Source organism: Zootoca vivipara, chromosome 4 (genome assembly GCF_965207765.1).
Source record: "Zootoca vivipara chromosome 4, rZooViv2.hap1.1, whole genome shotgun sequence".
Taxonomy (NCBI): Eukaryota; Metazoa; Chordata; class Lepidosauria; order Squamata; family Lacertidae; genus Zootoca; species Zootoca vivipara.
In genome coordinates, this window is record NC_142587.1 from 84,225,433 (window position 1) to 84,248,897 (window position 23,465).

Genomic DNA, 23,465 nt, shown 5'->3' on the forward strand with positions numbered 1-23,465 from the left:
GCAGAAAGTACTTTTCATATTCCATATCTGACAACTGAAGATTATAACCGGTCCACTGTAGTATGAAGTGGCCTCATGTCCACTGACTGATACCCAAATAAGTGGGCTCCCCCCCCCACTTTTTTGCTCTTCTTCCTGCAACCCTCTCAGGCAGAAATTTCTTAGGGACCTTCTCTTCCCTGCTCTTCCTCTACCATTCTGTTCCATCTTTGATCCTCCAAGCTCCACCCCCATTCCACAGACGGAGCACACTGGCAGTTGCTAGGCAACATATCTCCCTCCTCTTCTAATTCACATATAGCCTTCTTCCCATCTATCTACTAACTTGTTCACAACTCTTTGGGGCTTCCCTTTCAGGGATGAGATGCCAGAGGCGGTGCTTCAAGAGATTCTTTCCTCTTTCTGGGAAAATGAGTGGCAGCCTGGTATGGCTGCTCATTATGCTCTTGAGGAATCTTCTGAATGAGACTGGTGGCCAGACACCACCTCAGGGCTTTAGGTATGCATCTTATGAGGTGACCATCCCAAGGAAACTGAGCTTCAGGTATGGACTACAGGAAACTCAGGATGTCAGCTACCTGCTACAGATTGAGGGGAAGGGCCAGGTGGTGCACCTCAGGCGGAAGAGGGGCACGATCCCTAAGGACTTCCCCATCTTCACATACAATAAGGAAGGGGACCTACAGGTTGACTATCATTACATCAGGGATGATTGTTTCTACAGTGGCTTCATAGAGGACAAGCCTCTCTCTTCAGTCACTCTCAGCACTTGCTCAGAGGGACTCAGGGGCCTGTTACAACTTAACAATGAGACATATCAAATTGAACCTGTCCAGCCATCTGCTACCTTTCAACATGTGGTGTATCGGCTGGAAACAGTGGAGGGTGCCGTGCACATGAGGTGTGGGTTGACGGAGGAAGAGCAAAGGCGTCAAGAGGCCATGATCCAGGACGCAGAGCATGTGGCTGTCAAAAGTGCTCCAGCAGAACTCTGGCGGCCACACAAGAGACATGCAGAAGTGGCATTTGTGGTGGAGCATGAACGATATGTTAAGTTTAATAGAAATGAAACTTATATTGCTATGAAACTTATCGAGACCATCCATACGGTAAATTCATTTTTTGAGCCATTTTTAGTTGAAGTGTCTATAGCAGGACTGGAGATATGGTCAGAAAAGAACCTCATACATATTGGTGAAACCATAGGAAGCACACTTAGAGCTTTTACTGAATGGAGACACGACATTCTACTTAACCATCTAAAGAATGATGCTGCTCACTTAATTGTATATAGATCATACGGAAGGACTCTTGGACGAGCAAATTTAGGACAAATTTGTAAAAACAGGGCTACTGGTGTTGAAGTATCAAGAAATTTCAATTTGTTTGATTTTTCTGTACTTTTTGCCCATGAATTTGGACATAATCTTGGTATGAGACATGATGAATCAGACTGTAAATGTGACCGAAGTGCCTGCATTATGTCTGCTTTGTACTCACGGACTGATAAGTTCAGCAACTGCAGTTACCATAAGTATTTCAATCTAAAAGACTCACCTTGCTTGTTGATTCCGCCAGACCCTGATCAAATGTATAAACTCAAATACTGTGGGAACAAAGTAGTAGAAGAAGGAGAGCAATGCGACTGTGGTTCAGCTGCGCAGTGTAAATTGGATCGATGTTGTAGGCCAGATTGCACGTTGCGCCCATTTGCCAAATGTTCTTCTGGACCGTGCTGTTCCTGGTGCAAGTACCGTCCCCCTGGATCCATTTGCAGAAAGAGTATTAGCACCTGTGACCTGCCTGAGTTTTGCAATGGGACTTCAGGCGAGTGTCCGGAAGATGCTTATGTACAAGATGGTGCCCCTTGCGGTGATGGAGTCTATTGCTATCATGGCCGTTGTACTACTCCCAATGGGCAGTGCAAAAAGATATTTGGCAAGAAAACCGTACGAGCTTCAGAGGATTGTTTCAGAGGACTGAATGCTCGAGGTGATCGTTTTGGCAACTGTGGCCTTGAACATGGTATTTTTAAGAAATGCAATGCTGAAAATATTCTATGTGGCCGAATGCAGTGTAGTAATATCCACAAGTTACCTAATTTGGAGGAACACCAAACCATCATTCAAACCACTGTTGGCAAAAGTAACTGCTGGGCTACAGACTACCACAGTGGAATGGAGGTAGCTGATATTGGAGCAGTGGAAGACGGTACACCTTGTGGCTCTGGCATGATGTGTATTAGTAATGAATGCAAGAACGTTTCCCTCTTGCAATATGATTGTAATGCCACAAAGTGCCATAATAGGGGAATATGCAACAACTACAAACACTGCCATTGTTTTTATGGCTGGGCCCCTCCTGACTGTCGAGAGAAAGGATCTGGGGGCAGCATTGACAGTGGGCCAACTTCAAAAAAACGGAATGGTGTCATTGTAGTTAGTGTGTTGGTTCTTTGCATGGTGACTGCTGGTGTCGGCCTGGGTGCATATTACAGGTTTGTGCTAAGCAACAAGGTTAGAAGAATGAGTTTAAGAATCTCTCCATCAGAATCAACAGAGGAATGAAAACCACTCCAGATCACAGAAGCGAACAATGCAGAAAGTTTAAAAAGGTTATGATGGGTATTATGAGCACTATATATAACATATATTTGACTCTGTAAGCATTGGTTCAGTTCATCTCAAAGGGAAATATTCACATATGAAAATCTTTGGCAATACTTTCACAGTATGTTGAGAGTCTCTTTGTTGTTCAAGACAGAAGTCCTATCCTATGTTCAGTGGGAGAAATCTTTCCAGTGGAATCAAGTGTTATCATACAGGAGGATAGCATGCTACAGAAATGCATGGAACCAGTGGTATTTTGAATATCTCAGATTTTCTCCCAAAGTAACCTTGAGTGTACTGGGATAGAATCACAACCCAATCCTCTAATGACATTGAAATGCAATATTGGTATGTTTGTAAAGTGAATTCACATCAAGTCTAGAAAGCCATTGCAAGAATTGTACTGATAATTATGTCGACGCAAATGTAAATGTTGAAATGAGACAGTTTATCAAAAATATTACAAAACCACCAACACATAATATTTCAAAAAGCTATAATGGAAATTATGGTGAATGTTATGTAACATATTTGAGGGTGTAATCTTTTCATTTAAGTTTTATTTTTGTTTAGCACCTTGTTGATCAAATTTATCACACAGGATAATCTTTGATTTATCCACAAGGGGAAAGTATTTTCATATATTTAGAGCATCTCTGTGCTTTAACACAGAATCATGTCCTTTTAGCCATTGGAAGGTGGTCAGTGGGTGGGAATCTGTCTTTAAAAAGGAATACTACATGGTTAGAAGATCTTCTTTTTAGAGAAGCCAAAACACCTTTTCGATAAAACTAGCAGGTAAGGGTGTTCTCTGATAATGCTAGATCCCCTTTCTGAAATATTTCACATGCCTCTGAGAGTTTTTAACTTCTCTTACCTAGTTAGGACAGGAAGAGCCATAGTTCTGTGACAGAGCCCTTTTTTATGCAAGAAGGCCCAGGATGAATGTATTTCTGTGACTCCAGTCAAAAGGTTCTCAGGTAGCAGAATGGCTAGGAGAGCCACTGAGATCCCAGAGAGCCGGAGGGATCCTCCAGACGACCTGCTTATTGAGCATTCATCTTGATTTGTTTCTGCCGAGGTTCTGCATTTCCCCGTCACTCCTCTAATCACTAAAGAAAATCCATTTAAAAAACAAATTTGAATGTCAGAGCAAGAGTGCTTTTTAGTCCAGTTTAATTGCACAATCCCACTTGCAAAATACTGACAGTCGGAAAGTGACCTGTGTCCCTTGAGATCCTTTGCCGTATTGCACGTTATTGGTTTGGATAGATGACAGGTCTGACTCATTGTACGGTAGTTTTGCTATTACAGGTTCAAAATAATGAAAATGCAGATTAAATACATTAATGGAAACATTTATAATTTGCATCATTTATTCCAGTTACCAAATTGTGTTGCGTGTGTCCCAGCCTGTTCAGTCTTGAATCATTAAAAAAAAAACCCTGCTTCCCTAGAACACAGTGAATATCTTAAGATTTATTTTTCCATTCCAGGGATGAACATTTTTTGCAGGTAGACTGAACGCTTATCAAGGTTAACACGAAAGGTTATTGTATTCCTTTTGCAAGTTCTAGATTTTCTTACTCTGAGAAGCAAGCCCTTCTTAATACGTTAACTTGAAAGCTTAGGAGCTTAAATGTCAGTCCTTAATAACGTAGTCTCTATGTAGCATTCTATGGAGAATTCTGTGTTTTTGGGGAAGAATACAGGAAAGATAATGCTCCAGGTCAGCATATGCTGAATTAATTATTCCTTTAGAGAGTTGTTAGTAGAATATTCAGTGCAGTGTGTGTACCTACCACGCAGAACTTGTGTGAACCGAACTGAGATCTTTTCATATTCAAAGCAGGTAAACTTCACTTCTGAATATCACTGTAATTAATTCCCTCAAGGGGCATGTAGAAATGGTAGGTATAATTAGCTATGAAGGTACCTAACACTGCTGTCCTGTATCAGGGAAGTTAAATCGGTAAATGCTCCGTTTACTTTTTTAAAAAAATGACTTTGCATCAAACAATACTTTGAACTATCCTCTGATAGTCCGTGTGCAAAACTACGCTCGTGCCAAATACATTCCCCCCCCCCCGGCCAAACAAAAATAAATTCACTTGAAGTTGCCATGGCGTTTTCAGTCGTATCAGTGCTCGTTTCAACTGCCTGTGAAATGGTTTGTCAGGATGAAGTCACTCATGGTTTTAATTAGAGCTACCACTGATTTTTCACCTGTTAGACAAATTCCAAGGTGGATTTGATCAGCTGAAACATCTAAAGGAAGCTAGCTTATTGGGGAAGATTAGAAAGAGGCTCAACTCTCTTTTAGCTTTACAACTACTACTAATAGTAAACTTAAGTGGTGAGTCCCAACAGGACTGTATCCAAAGCAGAGGCAGGACGAAACAATTGGTGGGGTGAAGGTATCAGTGTGCTCAGTGAAGTCCCATGGACTTCAGAAATGCTTGTTGTTGTTTAGTCGTTTAGTCGTGTCCGACTCTTCGTGACCCCATGGACCATAGCACGCCAGGCACTCCTGTCTTGCACGGCCTCCCGCAGTTTGGTCAAACTCATGTTCGTAGCTTCGAGAACACTGTCCAACCATCTCGTCCTCTGTTGTCCCCTTCTCCTAGTGCCCTCAATCTTTCCCAACATCAGGGTCTTTTCCAAGGATTCTTCTCTTCTCATGAGGTGGCCAAAGTATTGGAGCCTCAGCTTCACGATCTGTCCTTCCAGTGAGCACTCAGGGCTGATTTCCTTCAGAATGGATAGGTTTGATCTTCTTGCAGTCCATGGGACTCTCAAGAGTCTCCTCCAGCACCATAATTCAAAAGCATCAATTCTTCGGTGATCAGCCTTCTTGATGGTCCAGCTCTCACTTCCATACATCTCTGCTTTTTAAGATGCTGTCTAGGTTTGTCATTGCTTTTCTCCCAAGAAGCAGGCGTCTTTTAATTTCATGACTGCTGTCACCATCTGCAATGATCAAGGAGCCCAAGAAAGTAAAGTCTCTCACTGCCTCCATTTCTTCCCCTTCTATTTGCCAGGAGGTGATGGGACCAGTGGCCATGATCTTGGTTTTTTTTATGTTGAGCTTCAGACCATATTTTGCGCTCTCCTCTTTCACCCTCATTAAAAGGTTCTTTAATTCCTCCTCACTTTCTGCCACCAGAAGTGCATTTCCGCCCAAAAGCAGGAACAGTGTTCTCAGAAGCAGCCCAATGAGGACTGGACATGTCTAGCAGCCTTGGATTATGGAGAAGACAGTTTACCCACTTCTGCCACTGGGATCTCAGGCGGCCTGATTGACCTAGAGCTCCTTTAACTAAGTTTGGCTGGTAAACCAGCTACAACAGGGTGGGGAGCCTCCAACCCACAGGCCAGAGTTGGCCCTCCGGGAGTTCAGATGTGGCCTATCAGGTCATTTCCCCCAAATCATGGCCACCTGCCCCACACCTGTTGCCATATATCACGCGTGGGGCAGCTTGAGACGTGGCTGGCAATGCACAACTGGGAGCTTTTCAGTTTTCAGTTTTGCACGTCTTTATAAATGACTTGAATGAAAGATCTGAGGGGATGCTCATCCAATATGCAGATGGCACAAAACTGGGAGGGGTGGCTATATTCTTGAGCTGCTGAAGGGGTGATGGAAAGAGTGAAGGAAGCCTCTGACTCCATCAGCAAACTTACTTCCCTGCACCTGAAGGCCTCCTTCCACTTTTTAATTCAGGCATAGGCAAACTCGGCCCTCCAGATGTTTTGGGACTACAACTCCCATCATCCCTGATCACTGGTCCTGTTAGCCAGGGATGATGGGAGTTGTAGTCCCAAAACATCTGGAGGGCCGAGTTTGCCTATGCCTGTTTTAATTGTTATTGGGAACAGAATGTTAAGCTAAGAAGATCTAGAATATAACCCAGAAAATAAACGAGTGCATACATACACCATTTGCAAAGCTGGGTTTTGCACATCTCTCAGCTGCCAGTAATTTAAAAGGTAAAGGTAAAGGGACCCCTGACCTTTAGGTCCAGTCACAGATGACTCTGGGGTTGCGGCGCTCATCTCGCTTTACTGGCTGAGGGAGCCAGCGTGCAGCTTCCAGGTTATGTGGCCAGAATGACAAAGCCGCTTCTAGTGAACCAGCGCAGCACACGGAAACACCATTTACCTTCCCGCTGCAAATATTTATCGACTTGCACATTGACGTGTTTTCGAACTGCTAGGTTGGCAGGAGCTGGGACTGAGTAACGGGAGCTCACCCCGTCACGGGGATTCAAACTGCCAACCTTCTGATTGGCAAGCCCTAGGCTCAGTGGTTTAGACCACAGTGCCACCCTCCATAGCAAAACTTGAGCCATATTTGAAAAGCCCTATCCTATGTCAATGAAAATCTCCAGGAGCCTCAGTAAGATGATATCACACAGGTAGGGTGGGGCAGGGTAATTGCACAACCCTAGATAAGAGTAAAAACCAGCCTAGTCAAGTACTCTCTCCCTCCCAGTTGAGGCTAACACCAGATGCTCACTGGATGATGAAAACTCACTGTTTTGCATGCCTGGTAGGACTTTGAAAGTCCATTGCTTGAAACTCCCAAAAGTTACTGCCATCCAGTAGCTATGGACCAATGATCTGATTAAATTTAAGGCAAAGGTTTACAGCCTGTGCCACTGCAGCAGACTTCAAGCAGGGAGATTTGCAAGAAGAAGAAAGAAAGCAGAAAACTAATATATCAAGAAGCAGACTGAGCCAGAAGTTCTCTCTGGTATATCTGTTTGCCTGTTAAGCTTGTGGCATTGCTCCTGTAGTCAGAACCTGGCCTACCCACTCTGCTATCTGACAATTTTACTACCTCAGCCTCCATACCCTGAGATTCAAAGGCAGAGCCTGAGAGCTCAAGTGTGGCACCAATTCTTCAAACAAACAAACAAACAAACAAACAAACAAACAAACAAAAATAAATTCTAGTTAAGATTCTAGTTTGTCTTGTTAACAGGTCCTACTGTGGGATTGTTGCCTCATTTTGACTGTGTTTACTCAAAGCATGCCTGTTTTTGGTGTTTACCTCTCTCAAAGAAACAGAGTGACACTAACTGTAAAAAGAAAAAAGCTGGAGAAAGGAGATAATTTAAATTTCAGAATGTGTGTGAAGGCTAGAGACAATAACTTGCCCCATTCTTGGAAAATAACTTGCCCCATCATGCTATGATTCCATGGCAGGGAGCTAAGTTCACTTTCCCCAGAGCCAAATCCAACACCTGCTTGCCGACAACTACAAAATTCCTGGCTTGGATGGCTCATTTTAGAAACCAACAAGTATTTGCTATTCCAGCTCAAAGCAGATTTAGAGAAAAGAATACAAAAGAGCACACTTATTTTTAGCATATTGGGTTTTGTTTTTGTGGCCAAGGTTTGTTTTGTGTGTGTGTGTGTGGGGGGGGGTTCTTTCATCTTTCATTCAACAAATTATCTCACCAGCAGTCTACACTTTTGCAGGCTTCCCAGGTGCCTCTATCTTACTCTTAGAATGGCAACGATGAGCACCCGAGAGGTGCCAGAACTGAGTTCTGGTGAGTTCCTGCTGGAAAAGAAAAATCCCTGGTTTTCGGGTCTCACACAGACACCTTTCCCAGTCCCGACCTGGCATCAGGAATTACAGGGGTTGTAATCCAGCAACAGCTAGAGAGCTGCAGGTTCCCTATGTCAGCTAGTCCAACCCTCCCACAATGAAAGAATATGCATCTGGCCCATATGGGGATGAACCCACCACCTTGCTGCTATCAGCACCATGCTCTAACCAACTGAGCCACTAGAAGCTTCTAGGTCCTCTTACAAGGAGAGCAGGGACATACAAAAAGCAAAGAATCTGCCCCCACCAACTGCAAGTGTAACCACGTTCTCCTTTGGCTTCTGGGCTGTTTTTGTGCCAGTAACCTTTCTTGGGAGAAAAGCAATGACAAACCTAGACAGCATCTTAAAAAGCAGAGACATCACCTTGCCGACAAAGGTCCGTATAGTTAAAGCTATGGTTTTCCCAGTAGTGATGTATGGAAGTGAGAGCTGGACCATAAAGAAGGCTGATCGCCGAAGAATTGATGCTTTTGAATTATGGTGCTGGAGGAGACTCTTGAGAGTCCCATGGACTGCAAGAAGATCAAACCTATCCATTCTGAAGGAAATCAGTCCTGAGTGCTCACTGGAAGGACAGATCCTGAAGCTGAGGCTGCAATACTTTGGCCACCTCATGAGAAGAGAAGACTCCCTGGGAAAGACCCTGATGTTGGGAAAGATGGAGGGCACTAGGAGAAGGGGACGACAGAGGACGAGATGGTTGGACAGTTTTCTTGAAGCTACGAACACGAGTTTGACCAAACTGCGGGAGGCAGTGCAAGACAGGAGTGCCTGGCGTGCTCTGGTCCATGGAGTCACGAAGAGTCGGACACGACTAAACGACTAAACAACAACAAACTATGAAAGATAAACTTGAAGCTTTCCCCTGATTATACAAAGTAGCACAAATGCTCCGAAGTGCAACAGCTGTCATGTGAATTTCTAGACACACCTCTCACACACACCCCGAGCTGTAGATAATGTTAATCTTGGCACATTACATCATGCTTGGATATTTGCTAGAGAGGAGGCTTCCCTCCATATAATATCCCACTAATGCAGCAATGAAACTGCCTTCATTAGGCAGAGATAAGGTAATGCATGTGATAATCTTTTTGGGAGAAAGTTAGCTTTTATGGAGTGAAAGGGAGCCCTGCTCGTTTCTATACAGGTACTTTATGATGCTGAATTGAGCTCCTCAATTAATAATTTCCCATATGGTGCTTGCTCATTAATGCTGGAAATGATTCTTTTTTGGTCTCTACTTTTGTTAGCTAATAAGGCTCGAGGGCATCTTCAATGATAGGCGATAGCTGAGGAAGAGAACAAGTTATTACTTATGTTGTTTTACACAAGTGCAAATACAGTAGTAATACATGAGTGCTTAGTGACAGCTATTCCACAGAGCCTAGGGCTTGCCGATCAGAAGGTCGGCGGTTTGAATCCCTGCGACGGGGTGAGCTCCCGTTGCTCAGTCCCCGCTCCTGCCAACCTAGTGGTTCGAAAGCACGTCAATGTGCACGTAGATAAGTACTTGCAGCGGGAAGGTAAATGGCGTTTCCGTGTGCTGCTCTGGTTCGCTAGAAGCGGCTTAGTCATGCTGGCCACATGACCTGGAAGTTGTACGCCGGCTCCCTTGGCCAATAACGCAAGATGAGTGCCGCAACCCCAGAGTCGGTCACGACTGGACCTAATGGTCAGGGGTCCCTTTAACTTTACCTTTAAGCGACATGGATGGGCATCAACTACATGGGAAACCAGCTGTTAATTGCAAACCTAAATGCAAAGGGGACTCTGAAAAGTACAAAAGACCCCATGCTTCAGAACATTGTATTTCAGAAGTAGGGAGGTGAATGGAACAGCAGTGTTGTGTGTGTGTGTGTGTTTACACTGCAGAGGTAGATCATTTGTCCTGCCTTTGTGTTAATTGAACATACTTTTGAACACTGGCATATCACTTGGGCCAAGGCTGAGTTCTACATCTTTTACCGTATCTGTGTCTTTTACTGTAACAACATGAGCAGTAAGTGAGCTATAGCATTGAGAGGTAAGAAAAGTCCCGAGAAGCCTTAGATTACCACCACTTCTGTCACCAATGTTGAGTTGAGTTGGCATCTGTCTGTGATGGCAAAGTCACTTTAAAAAGGCAAGGGGAGAAGGAGGCAATAGCTAAAGGTAAAGGTAAAGGGACCCCTGACCATTAGGTCCAGTCGTGACCGACTCTGGGGTTGCGCGCTCATCTCACATTATTGGCCGAGGGAGCCGGCGTACAGCTTCCAGGTCATGTGGCCAGCATGACAAAGCCGCTTCTGGCAAACCAGAGCAGCACATGGAAACACCGTTTACCTTCCCGCTATAGCGGTTCCTATTTATCTACTTGCATTTTGATGTGCTTTTGAACTGCTAGGTTGGCAGGAGCTGGGACCAAGCAACGGGAGCTCACCCCGTCACAGGGATTCGAACCGCCAACCTTCTGATCAGCAAGCCCTAGGCTCAGTGGTTTAACCACAGCGCCACCTGGGTCCCTCATTTGTGAGCCTGATGAAGCCATGAACATCGGTAGCAACCCAAAATATTTATGAGGAAAAAAGGGGGTAAGCAGATTCCAAGGGGACAGGCATCACTTCACGCATTAAACCAACTCTATTTCACAGTAATGCTCCAATCCTAAAACATATTTATTCGGAAGTAAGGAACACTGATTTCAATAAAATTTACATCCAAGTAAATATGTACAAGATTGAAGACTTAATCAACATTTTAATTTATTTTTTATTAGCCACACTCTCTTGGCGCTGCTAAAAATGCTTTGGTGCAATAATGAGAACAATAATGAGGATCCATCTCGATCTGATTTGTAGAAGTGGGTCTTGCGCAACTGAACACTTTTCTTTCACCAGCATTGGCTGGCGTTGAAATGCAGGGACAGAAAGCATTGCCTGTTGGGTTTCTGCCTGTGATGCTGCTGCGAAAAGTACAGGAGTCCTGAGGGAAATATATGGCAGTCACAGATACTGAGGTGTATGTCAAGAGGTCCCTTGAGAAATGGGTCATTCAATCCACACACACTGCAGGATAGTGAAGTAAATGTGGATAATATGGAGCCCTGGACACACAATATCAGTTCACAGAGAGGTGGTCATTTCTGGCTTAGGATAGAAAGGCCTGTCAATTTCTATTCTATTATTTTTCAATATAAATTTGGTTCTCAACATTACTGCATCAATTTGGCTATATATATCTATATATATAAAAATGTAAAAATCGTGAAATGCCATTTGCCACTTTTCTCCGTAACCGCTTGACCGACCGTCCTGAAATTTTGACACAATGATCCAGGCCACTCCTAGAGCGTTGTTGGGGGCAAAAATCCCTCAAATCGCACACCTGCCCAGGTACAGACCTGCTTTTCCACCAAGTCAAACAGCGCCCTCAAGTGGCGTAGTACCCTCCTCCACCCCCTCCCTTCCTGTGAAATATAAGCCACACCCACAAACCAAATGACATCATCATCAACCAAGCAAATCAAACCCCCAAGGCGGCCATTATCACACCACTAGGCTTTTCTTTTATGTAGGCCCCTGACAGGCCGGGGGGGGACCCACAGCAACCCAAGGCGTCCACTAGGCTTTTCTTTTATGTAGGCCCCTTACAGGCGGGGGGGGGGGGAACCCACAGCAACACACTTGGGGGCACAGCAAGGAGTTTTTACTTCACCATTTACCACCACTATTCCTCCCACAGTACACCCCCTCCCTTCCTGTAAAATCTAAGCCACCCCACAGACCCCGCCTCCGCCACGAGATCCAACACTAACGGATATCCATCTGTCAGAGCTATCCAGGACCTCCTCGGATATACCCAACACCAGCGTTGCAACCATTGAAAAAATATACCTTTCCCTCTCACACTCCCTCAAATGGCCAATCTCTGATCCATTCCCACTCAAAGTCACATCCCCCCACAGACCCTCAGATACTCTTTCATCTTGCTGCCCTCCTAACCACCATCCCCAAATCCTCTCCAACAGAGTCCTGCGACCCCTTCCCTCTCACCGTCCTCCGATCCTTTTCCACTCACAAACACACCTCCCCACAAGCCCTCACAGACTGCTTCCAACATCTTCCTACCCTCCGAAGCATCGTCCTTCAATCCTCTCCATCGTCCTCCGATCCGTTCACTCTCACCATCCTCCGAGCCTTTCCGTCTCAGAAACACACACCCGCACAGACCCTCAGATACTATTCCCTCCATCTTCCTACCCTCCTAACCAACTTCCTCAGAACCTCTGCAGCAGCGTCCTCCGATCCTTTCCCTCTCAAAATCAAACACCCCACAGGCCATTAGAGACGCTTTCCGCCATTTTGCCACCCTCATTAACAACATACTCCAAAAAGCTCCAGCAGCGTCGTCCGATCCATTCACTCTCACCATCCTCCAATCCTTTCCATGTCATAAAAACACACCCGCACAGACCCTCAGATAGCATTCCCTCCATCTTCCTCCCCTCCTAACCAACGTCCTCCGAACCTCTGCAACACCGTCCTCCGATCCATTCCCTCTCAAAACCACACACCCCACAGGCCGTTAGAGACGCTTTCCGCCATTTTGCCACCCTCATTAACAACATCCTCCAAAAAGCTCCAGCAGCGTCGTCCGATCCCATCCCACTCACAATCCTCCAAGCCCTCAAACATACTTTCCAACATCTTAATATCCTCCTAACCAACATCCTCCGAACCTCTACAGCAGCGTCCTCCGATCCTTTCCCTCTCAAAAACACCCCTCCACAGGCCCTCTCAGACTCTTTCCGCCATCTTCCTCCACTCTTAACCAACATCCAACTATACTCTCCACCAGTGTCCTCTTATCCGTTCCTTCTCACCGTTCTCCGATCCTTTCCCTCTCACAAACACCCGCCGAAAGAGCCTCAGAAAAGCTCCCTTCCATCTTCCTACCCTCCTAACCACATTTCTCTGATCCTTTCCCTCACACCATCCTCTGATCCGTCCCCTCTCTCAAATATCCCCCAAACCCTCCAATACACTTACCCCCAAATTCCTCCCCTCCTAACCACCTTCCACCAAAAATCTCCACCACCGTCCTCCGATCCGTTCCCTCTCACAATCTTCCCACCCACATAGAAACTTTCCGCCGTCTTGCTCGCCTTAAAAACAACATCCACAAACCCTCCCCACCAACATCTTTCAATTCATTCTCTCTCACCGTCCTCCTATCCATTTCCTTTCACAATCACACCCTCTTACCATCACTAAACACCCCTCACACCTCAATTCCATTATCCAAAAACTCAATCAAACGACCTGATAAACATAAAAAAAAAACCAAGGGAGGCAGACCACTCCAATAACCATTTGGACCTTCACAAGATCCAGCCTACACCATGAAAAACTTCTATCAACAAAACTACAACTCCTCCATTCAAAAGGACTCTAAAGGTAAGATAACACATCTCTACCCCCCCCCCAACATGACTTCTTAACTTCCTAATATTTACAATTCTTTCCATTTCTCATATCTATAGATAGCCACACAAAAAACCCTTCACAAACCTACCTCCCACCCTTTCATTACAGGCCACTCCAACATCCACTTACACCTTCCAGAGATTCAGGACAACCCCGGGATAAACTACATTCAACAAAAGCATGCTCAAGAGTTGGAAAACCAGATAATCTCTACATCTTCACAACAAATGGAACAACTAAAAATATTGTCTACCCACAAGTACTATCACATTTAAAAAAAAAAAAACCCAACCCAGAAACTAACAGTTCCTTCTCCAATGGTGGGGGCCAAGGTATGGAGATACATGGGGGAGGGGCCAACACTCCCCAGGGACAACAGAGGAAAGGGTATCCTACCGAAACACAGGAATGAGCCGGGGTGGAGGACGGAGGGGCAGGATACGTCATGGATCGGGACAGGATTGGGGGGGGGGGAATCACAGAAAAAAAACCACAGCAACGCGTGGCCGGGTATACTAGCTGACCCGGCCACGCGTTGCTGTGGTTTTTTTCCTGTGATTCCCCCCCCCAATCCTGTCCCGATCCATGACTTAATTTTCGTGAGGATATATATATATATATATATATATATATATATATATATATATATCCTCACGAAAATTCCTCAACATTTTAGTGTGAATTTCTCTGACTACATTTTTAATGCAGTTTTGACACAAGCACATTCCAAATATAATACATTTTCGTATGTTATTGAAACCAATATATTCATTTTTAGGCACACCTGGACCTTATATAATGCATTTTTGCAAACATTGGTTGCTTGGAGAACTGTGTTGCGAATTTCAGATGGCTACAAGGATGGCTACATTTCAGTTCTCATACTGTTTCAGAAAGTGTGAATTTGATCGATTCAGATTTAAATGTGAAGTGAATCGATTTTCTCCTCCATCCCTATTTCTGACGCGAAAAGGGAAAAGGCAGAAGAAGTGGATGAGAGTTAAGCATGCATTGCAAGAACAGAGAATCCGCCTCCATATGTAATCATATCATTTTCCTTTGCATTCAGCCTGGAATAACTAACTACCTAGTTAGTGAGACACATTCATGTCTCAATTATTTCTGCATCCAGACCTTTAGAGACTTTGAATTGCTTCGGAGATTGAAGGGATCCAGACCGGAGCATCTCGGCTTCGAAGACAAATTGCTTAAGGCAATCAGCAGAAGACAGGGGACGGGAAACATGAATTGCTGTAGGTTGTACACACGGAAGTCATCCCATTAGGGCAAAGACTTACATCTGCACAATGAGACTTCCTCTCCCTATTTTCTCCATATGTCACCCTCCCAATCTGCTCTGAACCCCCATAATTGAGAAACAATAAACAGCACAGTTTTCTGGGGTGGCATTTGCCCATCTTTGCTCCCCATACTGTCACTTCTGGCCAGGAACAGTACAGCTGGTCTAGCCTGACCTAGCTAGGCTGGCTAAGTGCTTTAAGCCAAAATGAATATTTGAGCCTTGGCCAATACTGGACCAGCACAATGCATTTGGGCTTTATCATGTCCACTTTTTCTTGGAGGGTAAGACTGCATCCTTATAGAATTGTAGAACTGAAAGGGACCATAAGGATCATGTAGTTAGTACAACCCAATGTGGGGCTCGAACCCACGACTCTGAGAATAAGAGTCTCATGCTCTACCAACTGAGATCACTGCACCTTGCTTGATTGCCCTGACCAGAGATGTATAAGTGAATGGTTAGTTAATGAGTCTTTCCTCCTATAGGCCACATTTCTTTTCGTATCTAATCTAATTATTATGAGACTGCTGATAGATTGGGGAAAGGAAGTTGATTAAATAAATTAATAAATTAATTAAGAAAAGCAAATAAAAAATGGCAACAAACGGTATTGATGGAATGATGTATTAAATGTAGACTTTGGGATGTGTGCATATTTTGCAAGGAAATGAAGGAAAATCTGTTGGTTTCACAGAACTTGCTTCTAAATTCTTCATTCTGGTGGAAACGAAACAAAAGGCTTGTGTGGGTTCGAGATAAGGACTTATTTGGGTAAGAGAATGCTCCAGAGCAGGTGTGGGGAAGTTTTGGCCCTCCAGATGTTGTTGAACTACAACTCCCATAATCTCTGGCCATTGGCCATTGACCATGCTTGCTGGGGCTGCTGGGAGTTGTAGTTCAGCAATAGGGCCAATACCTGATCTAGAAACCATGGTGGATTGGTCTAGTTCAGGTATCCCCAAACTGCGGCCCTCCAGATGTTTTGGCCTACAACTCCCATGATCCCTAGCTAACAGGACCAGTGATCAGGGAAGATGGGAATTGTAATCCAAAACATCTGGAGGGCCGAAGTTTGGGGATGCCTGGTCTAGCGGTTCTATAAGCCATGATGGCAAAATGGAGAGAGAAAGCATGTCACTGAATGGCTATTGCCATAATAGCTATATGGCCAGTGTGGTGCATTATTGATTGATTGTTGATTGATCAATCGTTTCCATAAAATTTATGATTGTTGGAACCTCAAAGCCATTTACAAAAAGAATAAAACAATAAAATTATCAGTAAAAAGGTTAAAACAACATTTAACATGGAGAAGAGAAGATTAAGGGGTGATATGATAGCCATGTTCAAATACATAAAAGTATGTCATATAGAGGAGGGAGAAAGGTTGTTTTCTGCTGCTCCAGAGAAGCAAACATGGAGCAATGGATTCAAACTACAAGAAAGAAGATTCCACCTATACATTAGGAAGAACTTCCTGACAGTAAGAGCTGTTCAGCAGTGGAATTTGCTACCAAGGAGTGTGGTGGAGTCTCCTTCTTTGGAGGTCTTTAAGCAGAGGCTTGACAGGCATATGTCAAGAATGCTTTGATGGTGTTTCCTGCTTGGCAGGGGGTTGGACTGGATGGCCCTTGTGGTCTCTTCCAACTCTATGATTCTATGATTCTATTTTTAAACATTAAAAAAAAGTAAAACCAGCAATTAACTAAAAACGGATGTGCTTTAGCACATCAACATTCCACACATCTGAATCACCTTGTCTAAACAAAAAAGTTTTTACAGGTGCCGAAAAGAGTTCTGTGAAGGTACCTGCCTGGTGCCAAGTGTAGGTGCTGCCTCACTAAAAAGACTGATTTCCTACAAATGTGGTAAAAGTAAGAGTGCCAGTTTCACCGATCAAAGCAGTGAAGTGGGTTGGTATGGGGTAAGCTGATCTCACAGGTAAGCTGCTCCCAAGCTGTTCAGGGCTTCATACACTAAAAGTAACAACTTGAAGCGGGCCCAGCAGCAAATCGGCAATTGTTGCAGGTCTCTGAGCACAGGTGTTATATACGTAGAAGATCTCACTCTTACCAGCAATTGTGCTGCAGCACTCTGCACTAACTGCAGCTTCTAGATCAAGCACAAGGAAATTCCCACATAGAGCACATATTGCAATAATCCAGTCTTAAAACAACCAGTGTATGAACTGACTGATGGACAAGTTTCCCTGGTCCAGGAATGTCCGTAGCTGTTGTACCAGTTGCAGTTGGTAAAAGACACTTCTAACCACTGAGGCTACCTGAATTCTGAAACAACCTCAGTGTTGTGGTTTAGTTAGAGTGTTGGATTAGGACCCAAGAGACTGGGATTCAAATTGCTCCCCATAAAGTCTAAAACATTCAAAAAAGTGGGCACCAGGTTGGTGAAGGCTGCCTTAGATAGTTTTTGCCTGCTCTTTATATAGCGCTATACTGTTTTCCTTTATGGCAAATATTTGCATGAACCAACATGTGAAACTAGGCTGTGTGCATCCAGCTCTGACAAAGGAAGGCTGACACAGAATTCCAACTTGCCAATGAGTGATCTAAAAATTGGACAGCCTGTAGGAGCACCACACCTATGCCCAGTCTGCTGTCACTAGCATAATCTCCTGCCTTCTCTCTCTTTGTTTTTAACCAACTTAAAAGCATTTCAGAAATGATACTGATAATGTAGCAATAATCCTTAAGGCTTGGCAACCCACTTCTTTTCATTCCAAGTGCGACCAGCAGCATTCATTAAATGAGCAACCTAGTTTTGATGGATTGCATAGTGTCCTAATGAGGGTTCATAAAATGCCCTGTTTTGCTAGGTTGTTACAGAAATTAGTATTTATTTATTTTGTTTTACTAAAAATAAAACCCAACCAAATGCTACTGTTATTAGAAAACATTTCCTGAATCTAGCGAACAGTGGCACAGTCTTCTTGACTTAAAAACAATATTTGAAAAGCAAAGCTCACCAAGGCCACTGGGCTTCGGCAAGTTAGCACCTTCCACTTTAAGAGCCCGGCACTTCCAATCATCTGTTACAAAGACCCACACCTGGGGATGAATAACAAAATGTCAGCATGGGGTCAGTGTGGGGATTGTACACTTCTACTTGCAAGGCAGGCATTCCTGATAGAATCCCCTTAATTACTGTCACCCACCCTGCCTCTTAGTGAATCAGATTCCCATTATTAAATATTCAAGGGAGGACTTCGGACTCAGCACAGCGGGACTATTCATTTTCTGGTGGAGGCAGTAATCATGGCAATCTTACTTTCCACTTCCAAAGGTGTAACCCAGACCCCTTTAGGGGTTTGTTTGTGTGTGTCAAGTAGCCTGCAGGGCCTCTGTACACAGCCAGAGGCCTGGATGTAGCTAAATAGGTCTCAAGTTAAACAGCTCTGGAACAGCTTCTGACACTGTGTGAGTGATCCAAGTAGGATTGCCACCCGTCCCGTATACAGAGGCGTAGCAAGCCCAGGTGGTACCCAGTGCAGAATTTTTTGTCACCCCCCCCCCACGCGGCTCTGGCTCTGCCCGTATAATACAGGATTGTCCTGTATTTCAATGTAAAATACTACATCCCCTATTGATTCAATACAAGACACAGTTTGTCCTGTAGTTCCACTCTGCTGTACTCTCTCTCTCTCTCTCTCTCTCTCTCTCTCTCTCTAGGCCAAGTTAGGGATGCTCTTCAAACGTCTGACCCTGCTCCAACAGGGAAGTCCACGCTGGCTTGGCTGGAGAAACTGTCTCTTCTTTCCTTTCCTGCCCCCCCTCACTCCCTCTCCTCATTCCAACCCCCCCCCCCGGAGGGGCAAACCAGGGCAAGGCTTTCATGTCATCACTTCCAGTTTTCTGCAGCTTTGGTGTGGGTTAAGCCGGCAGCCATCTGCAGAGCCACGCTGAGTATTTGACAGAAAAACCGGGTATGGATTTTGGTAAATGCTTATTTCCTGTTTTGTAGCAGTTTACATTAAGCGCAGGAGAACAGTGTTTTGAGTCAGGAGTTTCGGCTGTGTTCTAAAGTGCTTGAATCGGTTGACCAAATCTAGCCTGGCTCATGGCTTTGTGAGGTAAATAGCCCAGTGATATGTTGCCAAGGGAACAACGATGGCCCAAGAAAGTATAGTAATGGGCAGAGATTATTTATCATTATTCCCCCCCCTCCACTTCAGCTAGGTGCCCAGTGCTGCGCAAAGGGCGAGGACAAGGCTGCATTTTGGTTCAGTCAGAGAACCATGAGCTTTGCCAAAGGTGCAGCCTGTTCCACCAAGAAGACCTGGTGTGGAATCAATGGACTTTGGGTGTCTGTTGGAGTGTTTAATCTGCACCTCCACCTATGCTTGACCTGCATTTTTGGACTTGGTGGACAGTCACCCTGTATAATATTCAGGGGAGGCCTTGCCAGCCATGCCGTGGTCAGTGGAATGTCACCTCGTGTCATGGTGGAAGCCAGTCTTCTTGGTTGTGGCACTGAACATCTTCTTTTACACAATTCAGGTGATGTTGAACTCTGGTGCATCATAGAGATAATTGGCAATGCTGTCTCTCTGGCTGCTGGCATCCAACAACATCTGGATGACTCCATGTTGGCTAGCCACATCCCAAGTTTGTTTGTTTGTTTTGCAAAAGTCTGGCAAAGACCCAGATTCCTGGATAAGATAAAACAGGCAAATATTTATATGACAGGGTGGATCAGAGACATACACAGATGAATCAGTTTTTCTAGCCAAATCCACTTTCACCAGACATGTCTATGGCAAGGTGTAATGAAGTAACCCTAGGATGATATATTTGGTCACAGCCTGGATGTATAAGGGTTAATGCATCTCCTACCCTGAGTTACATCACATGCTTGTGGGGGCGGGGTTACGAACATTCTATGAGGAGAAAAGAGCAGTTATGACAGTTGGGAGAGAGAGGGAGATGAAGCAGGAGAGTGTGAGATTGGGTGATGGTAGAATAGGTTTATAGAGTAGTGTTAGGTGAGGAATTGGTGAGGTTTGAAGTTATATGTTTAACAAGAACAGTTCCATTGAAACCACATGCTTGTACACATGAACCTTGAATGCAACCGTTAAGTTCATAAGACATTAAATGTTAAATTAAAGTTCCATCCGTACCATCGTCTGTGTGATCTTTCCAGCAGAGGTATCTATTGCTCATCTGGTGGGGATACTCATTAAAAGGACAAAACCCCTTATCCAAGGCACAAACGATAGGTTGTTGTCCCTTGAGTGCACCGAGAGGAGGAGGAAGAGGGAGACTGGTTCAAGGGTGACACAGAGTTTCCTCAGGAGGGAGGAAAGCTTTGCAGTGGGGAAAGCCCAAGAGAGGAGAACCCCTTACTGGTGTGTACACTAGGAATAGTCTCATATCACCTCAGAGCTTTAAAAAAGGCTACGTTTTGGGCTGGAAGAGTACTTTCATTTAATCTTTAAACCCCAAGCGTTGTGAGGGGCTTTATAAGGAGAATAACTGGGATAGTGGGAGGTGAACTTTACCTCAGGACATCCCCATTAAAGCTTTGCACAATCTGAGAAGTAGGTTGTACAATAAAGACGGAAAGTAGAGGACTTTCGTCACACAAGGGCTACAGCTCAGTGGTAAAGCAGTTGGATTGCATACAGAAGGCCCTAGGTCCATGATGGGCAACCTTTTGAGCTTGGTGTGTCAAAATTCGCCAGAACACCAAGCATAAGTCAGTTGGTGTGTCACTTCGAGAAAAGACACCATAATTTCGTGATATTTATAGTTTAAATAACAAAAATGTATAATTGTAATATATAACTGTATTTAATAAACCGAAACCTAATCATTTAACCAAATCAAACCAAAAACTCCTTATTTATCACAAAGTGCCCAGAGTTGTTGAGATTTTTTGGGGGAGCTGCTGACCAAAGTTGGAGGTTTTTTGGGGGGTGCAAAAGTTGCTTTGCTATTTTTTTGGGGGGGGCAAAGCTGCTGCGTTTTTTTGGGGGGGGGAAGAGAACCAGAAATAAATGACGAATAATACCTTCGCTGGAACTAACACGCAGCACCGACGTAGTCTGCCAAAGCGCCAAAAAACCCAGCACAGAACGGGTTAAAAAATGAATGCTGTTACACCCAATCATCTGCCAAAGCGCCAGAAAAAACAGCACAGAAAGGGCTAAAAAACCTATCTCTGGCTACCAGCAGCAGCAACAACAAAAAAGGACCTGGGTTTTAACAGTGGAGACAAGCTCTAGCGGAGACAAGCTGTAGGAGGAGCGGGAGAACCAATGGGGGGGGGAAACAACAACAACAACAGCACGAATGGGCCAATGGGGCGCATGCCAGCAGTGAGGGCTCTGCGTGTCACGTCTGACACGCGTGTCATAGGTTCACCATCACTGCCCTAGGTTCTGCCCCCGCCATTCCACATAAGGCTGCAAAAGGCTCTAGTCTGAAATTCTGGGGAGTTTCTGCATGTCAGTGTAAACAATGCAGAGCTAGATGGTCTTATCCTGTATAAGGCAGATTCCTTTGCTCTTTTCTGCAGGCCAGCTATATTTAAAACAAAATGTAGCATAAGCAGTTGGGGTGTTTCTTGCACACAACCCCCACTAACTTACCTTTAAAAAAAAAAGAATGCATATATTGCTGGAAGAATGTGTCCATTTTGTATTTGCAGTTACTCTTGTAGTGGCAGGAAATAATATCACCCTTTTATTTGCACAACAGTGCATTCGTACTTCCTAACACTTTGCATGAAAGCTGGGGTTTGGGAGATGGTCTATTTCTATTATGTAAGAAAATGACACCCCCCCCCGGGGCAAACTGTTCCCGTCTTCTGTTATCAAGCTGTGCTGCCCTGCAAGCTCACAGGAAAGGCTACAATGTGGTTGCTATGTGAATTTTGTGGGTCGTGCAACCATCTGTGAATTTTAGCTGTTAAGAATATTAAAGAGAGCTGAGAAAGGAGGGGACTGCAATAGACCAACTGCTGGAAGTAAACATTTTGGCAAGGAAGAGTCTGCCATGGAAGATGGTACGTGTCAGAGGGCCTGATATGGCTACTCTAGAGTAACGACTCCAGCATGGTCTTTTAAGGCTTTTATTAAGTGCTGATTATTTACAGTGTGCAGAGCAGTAAAAATGCATCCTTAAGGTGAGGTGTCAGAACCTCCGAATGGCGATTGGCGCGTTTTCTTCCAGCACCAAAGCTTTGGCAGACCCAACCTCTTCCCCCTGCGTTTGCGTCGCAATTCGGGAGTTGGGGGGATTGGCCTCCCCCCCCCGTGCGTCCAACTTCCTGTCCCACCTGAGGCATGGGCTCCACAACCTTGCCTGAGCCTCGGACACCACTTCCTGACTCTCCGCTGGAGGCAGAGCTCTCCTTACTCTCTCCAGCGCTTGGGGATGGGCTGGAACTTAAGATGGGAGGGACTTCCCTGTATCCCTTGTCCCTCACAGTACGCCTTCTCTCTTATCCAAGGATTGTCAACGGGAAGTTATGGAGGTAAGAAGAGCCCTGGGGGGATGAGACCAAAGGCCCATCTATTCGGTTTTCTCAATGGCCAACCAGATGTTTGTGGGAAGCCTGCAAGCAGGACCATCACTCATGGTCCCCAGCAATGGAGGGATAATGCGAGGCATCAGAAGCATGGTGGGATGGTATCATGTAGGGCTGCCATATTTTGAAGAGCAAAAAAAAGGGGGACATATTTGCCGACTTCTACTTCAACTATGGATTGCTTATGATGACTCTACCCATGAAAAAGAGGACATATGGCAAACCTAATCATATTCATTCATGCTATGATTTCCCTCACACTTATATGGATCCAGTCATACAGAGTGGAAAACTGGGGAAATTACCAAAATGTCTTGAATTGGCTGCGTGCCTTTGGTTTGGTATTTCTAGCACTTTTACCAGTGCTAGAAATAGTACAGTTAATGAAGAACTAGAGCTCCTGTTTCTTTTTGGCAAATTTGCAAACTGGATATTAGATATTATTCCCCCCCATGCCGCTACATTGCCCGACAAGGAAACTTATAATAAATGTGTTAAGAACAAAAGAATTGAACATAAAGATGACATAAAAACAAAGCAATCAAAAAGGTGACATCAAATAAAATGTTTCTTTTTAAACAGTCTTTTGGTTGGTTTGATTGACATCCAATGCCCTTAAAAATTTTTTTGGGGAGGGGGGAATTATTGGGTTGTTGTTTTTGTTTTGATTATGTATTTTGTTGTTTTATATTTTGATTTTATTCTGTGAACCGTCCTGAGACCTCTGGGTATAAATAATAAATCAGCTGCAAAAAAAAAAAAAATCAACAAAAAGCTTGGAAGAATCAGAAAGCATTTAGGTTCCTCTTAAAGGCCCAAGGAGATACTGGGACAAGTGGGAACTTTGGAAGGAGTGGGAGGGAATTCCACAAGGATTGTGGAAAAATTTAGTGTGACTTTTGCTGGCTTGGG

At 44.5% G+C, this 23,465-nt stretch overlaps 1 protein-coding gene across 1 annotated transcript; it reads left to right on the top strand.

Moving 5' to 3' along the window:
* The first annotated feature begins 386 nt into the window (after window positions 1–386).
* LOC118085564 (disintegrin and metalloproteinase domain-containing protein 20-like) lies at window positions 387–2,567 on the top strand. The gene has a single exon (XM_035116365.2). The coding sequence runs from the start codon at window positions 411–413 to the stop codon at window positions 2,565–2,567; it is 2,157 nt and encodes a 718-aa protein (XP_034972256.2). The 5' UTR covers window positions 387–410.
* Window positions 2,568–23,465: the final 20,898 nt, after the last annotated feature.

Excerpts from the sequence above, each read along its gene's own strand:
- LOC118085564 (XM_035116365.2), top strand. The coding sequence starts at position 411 with ATGAGTGGCAGCCTGGTATGGCTGCTCATTATGCTCTTGAGGAATCTT.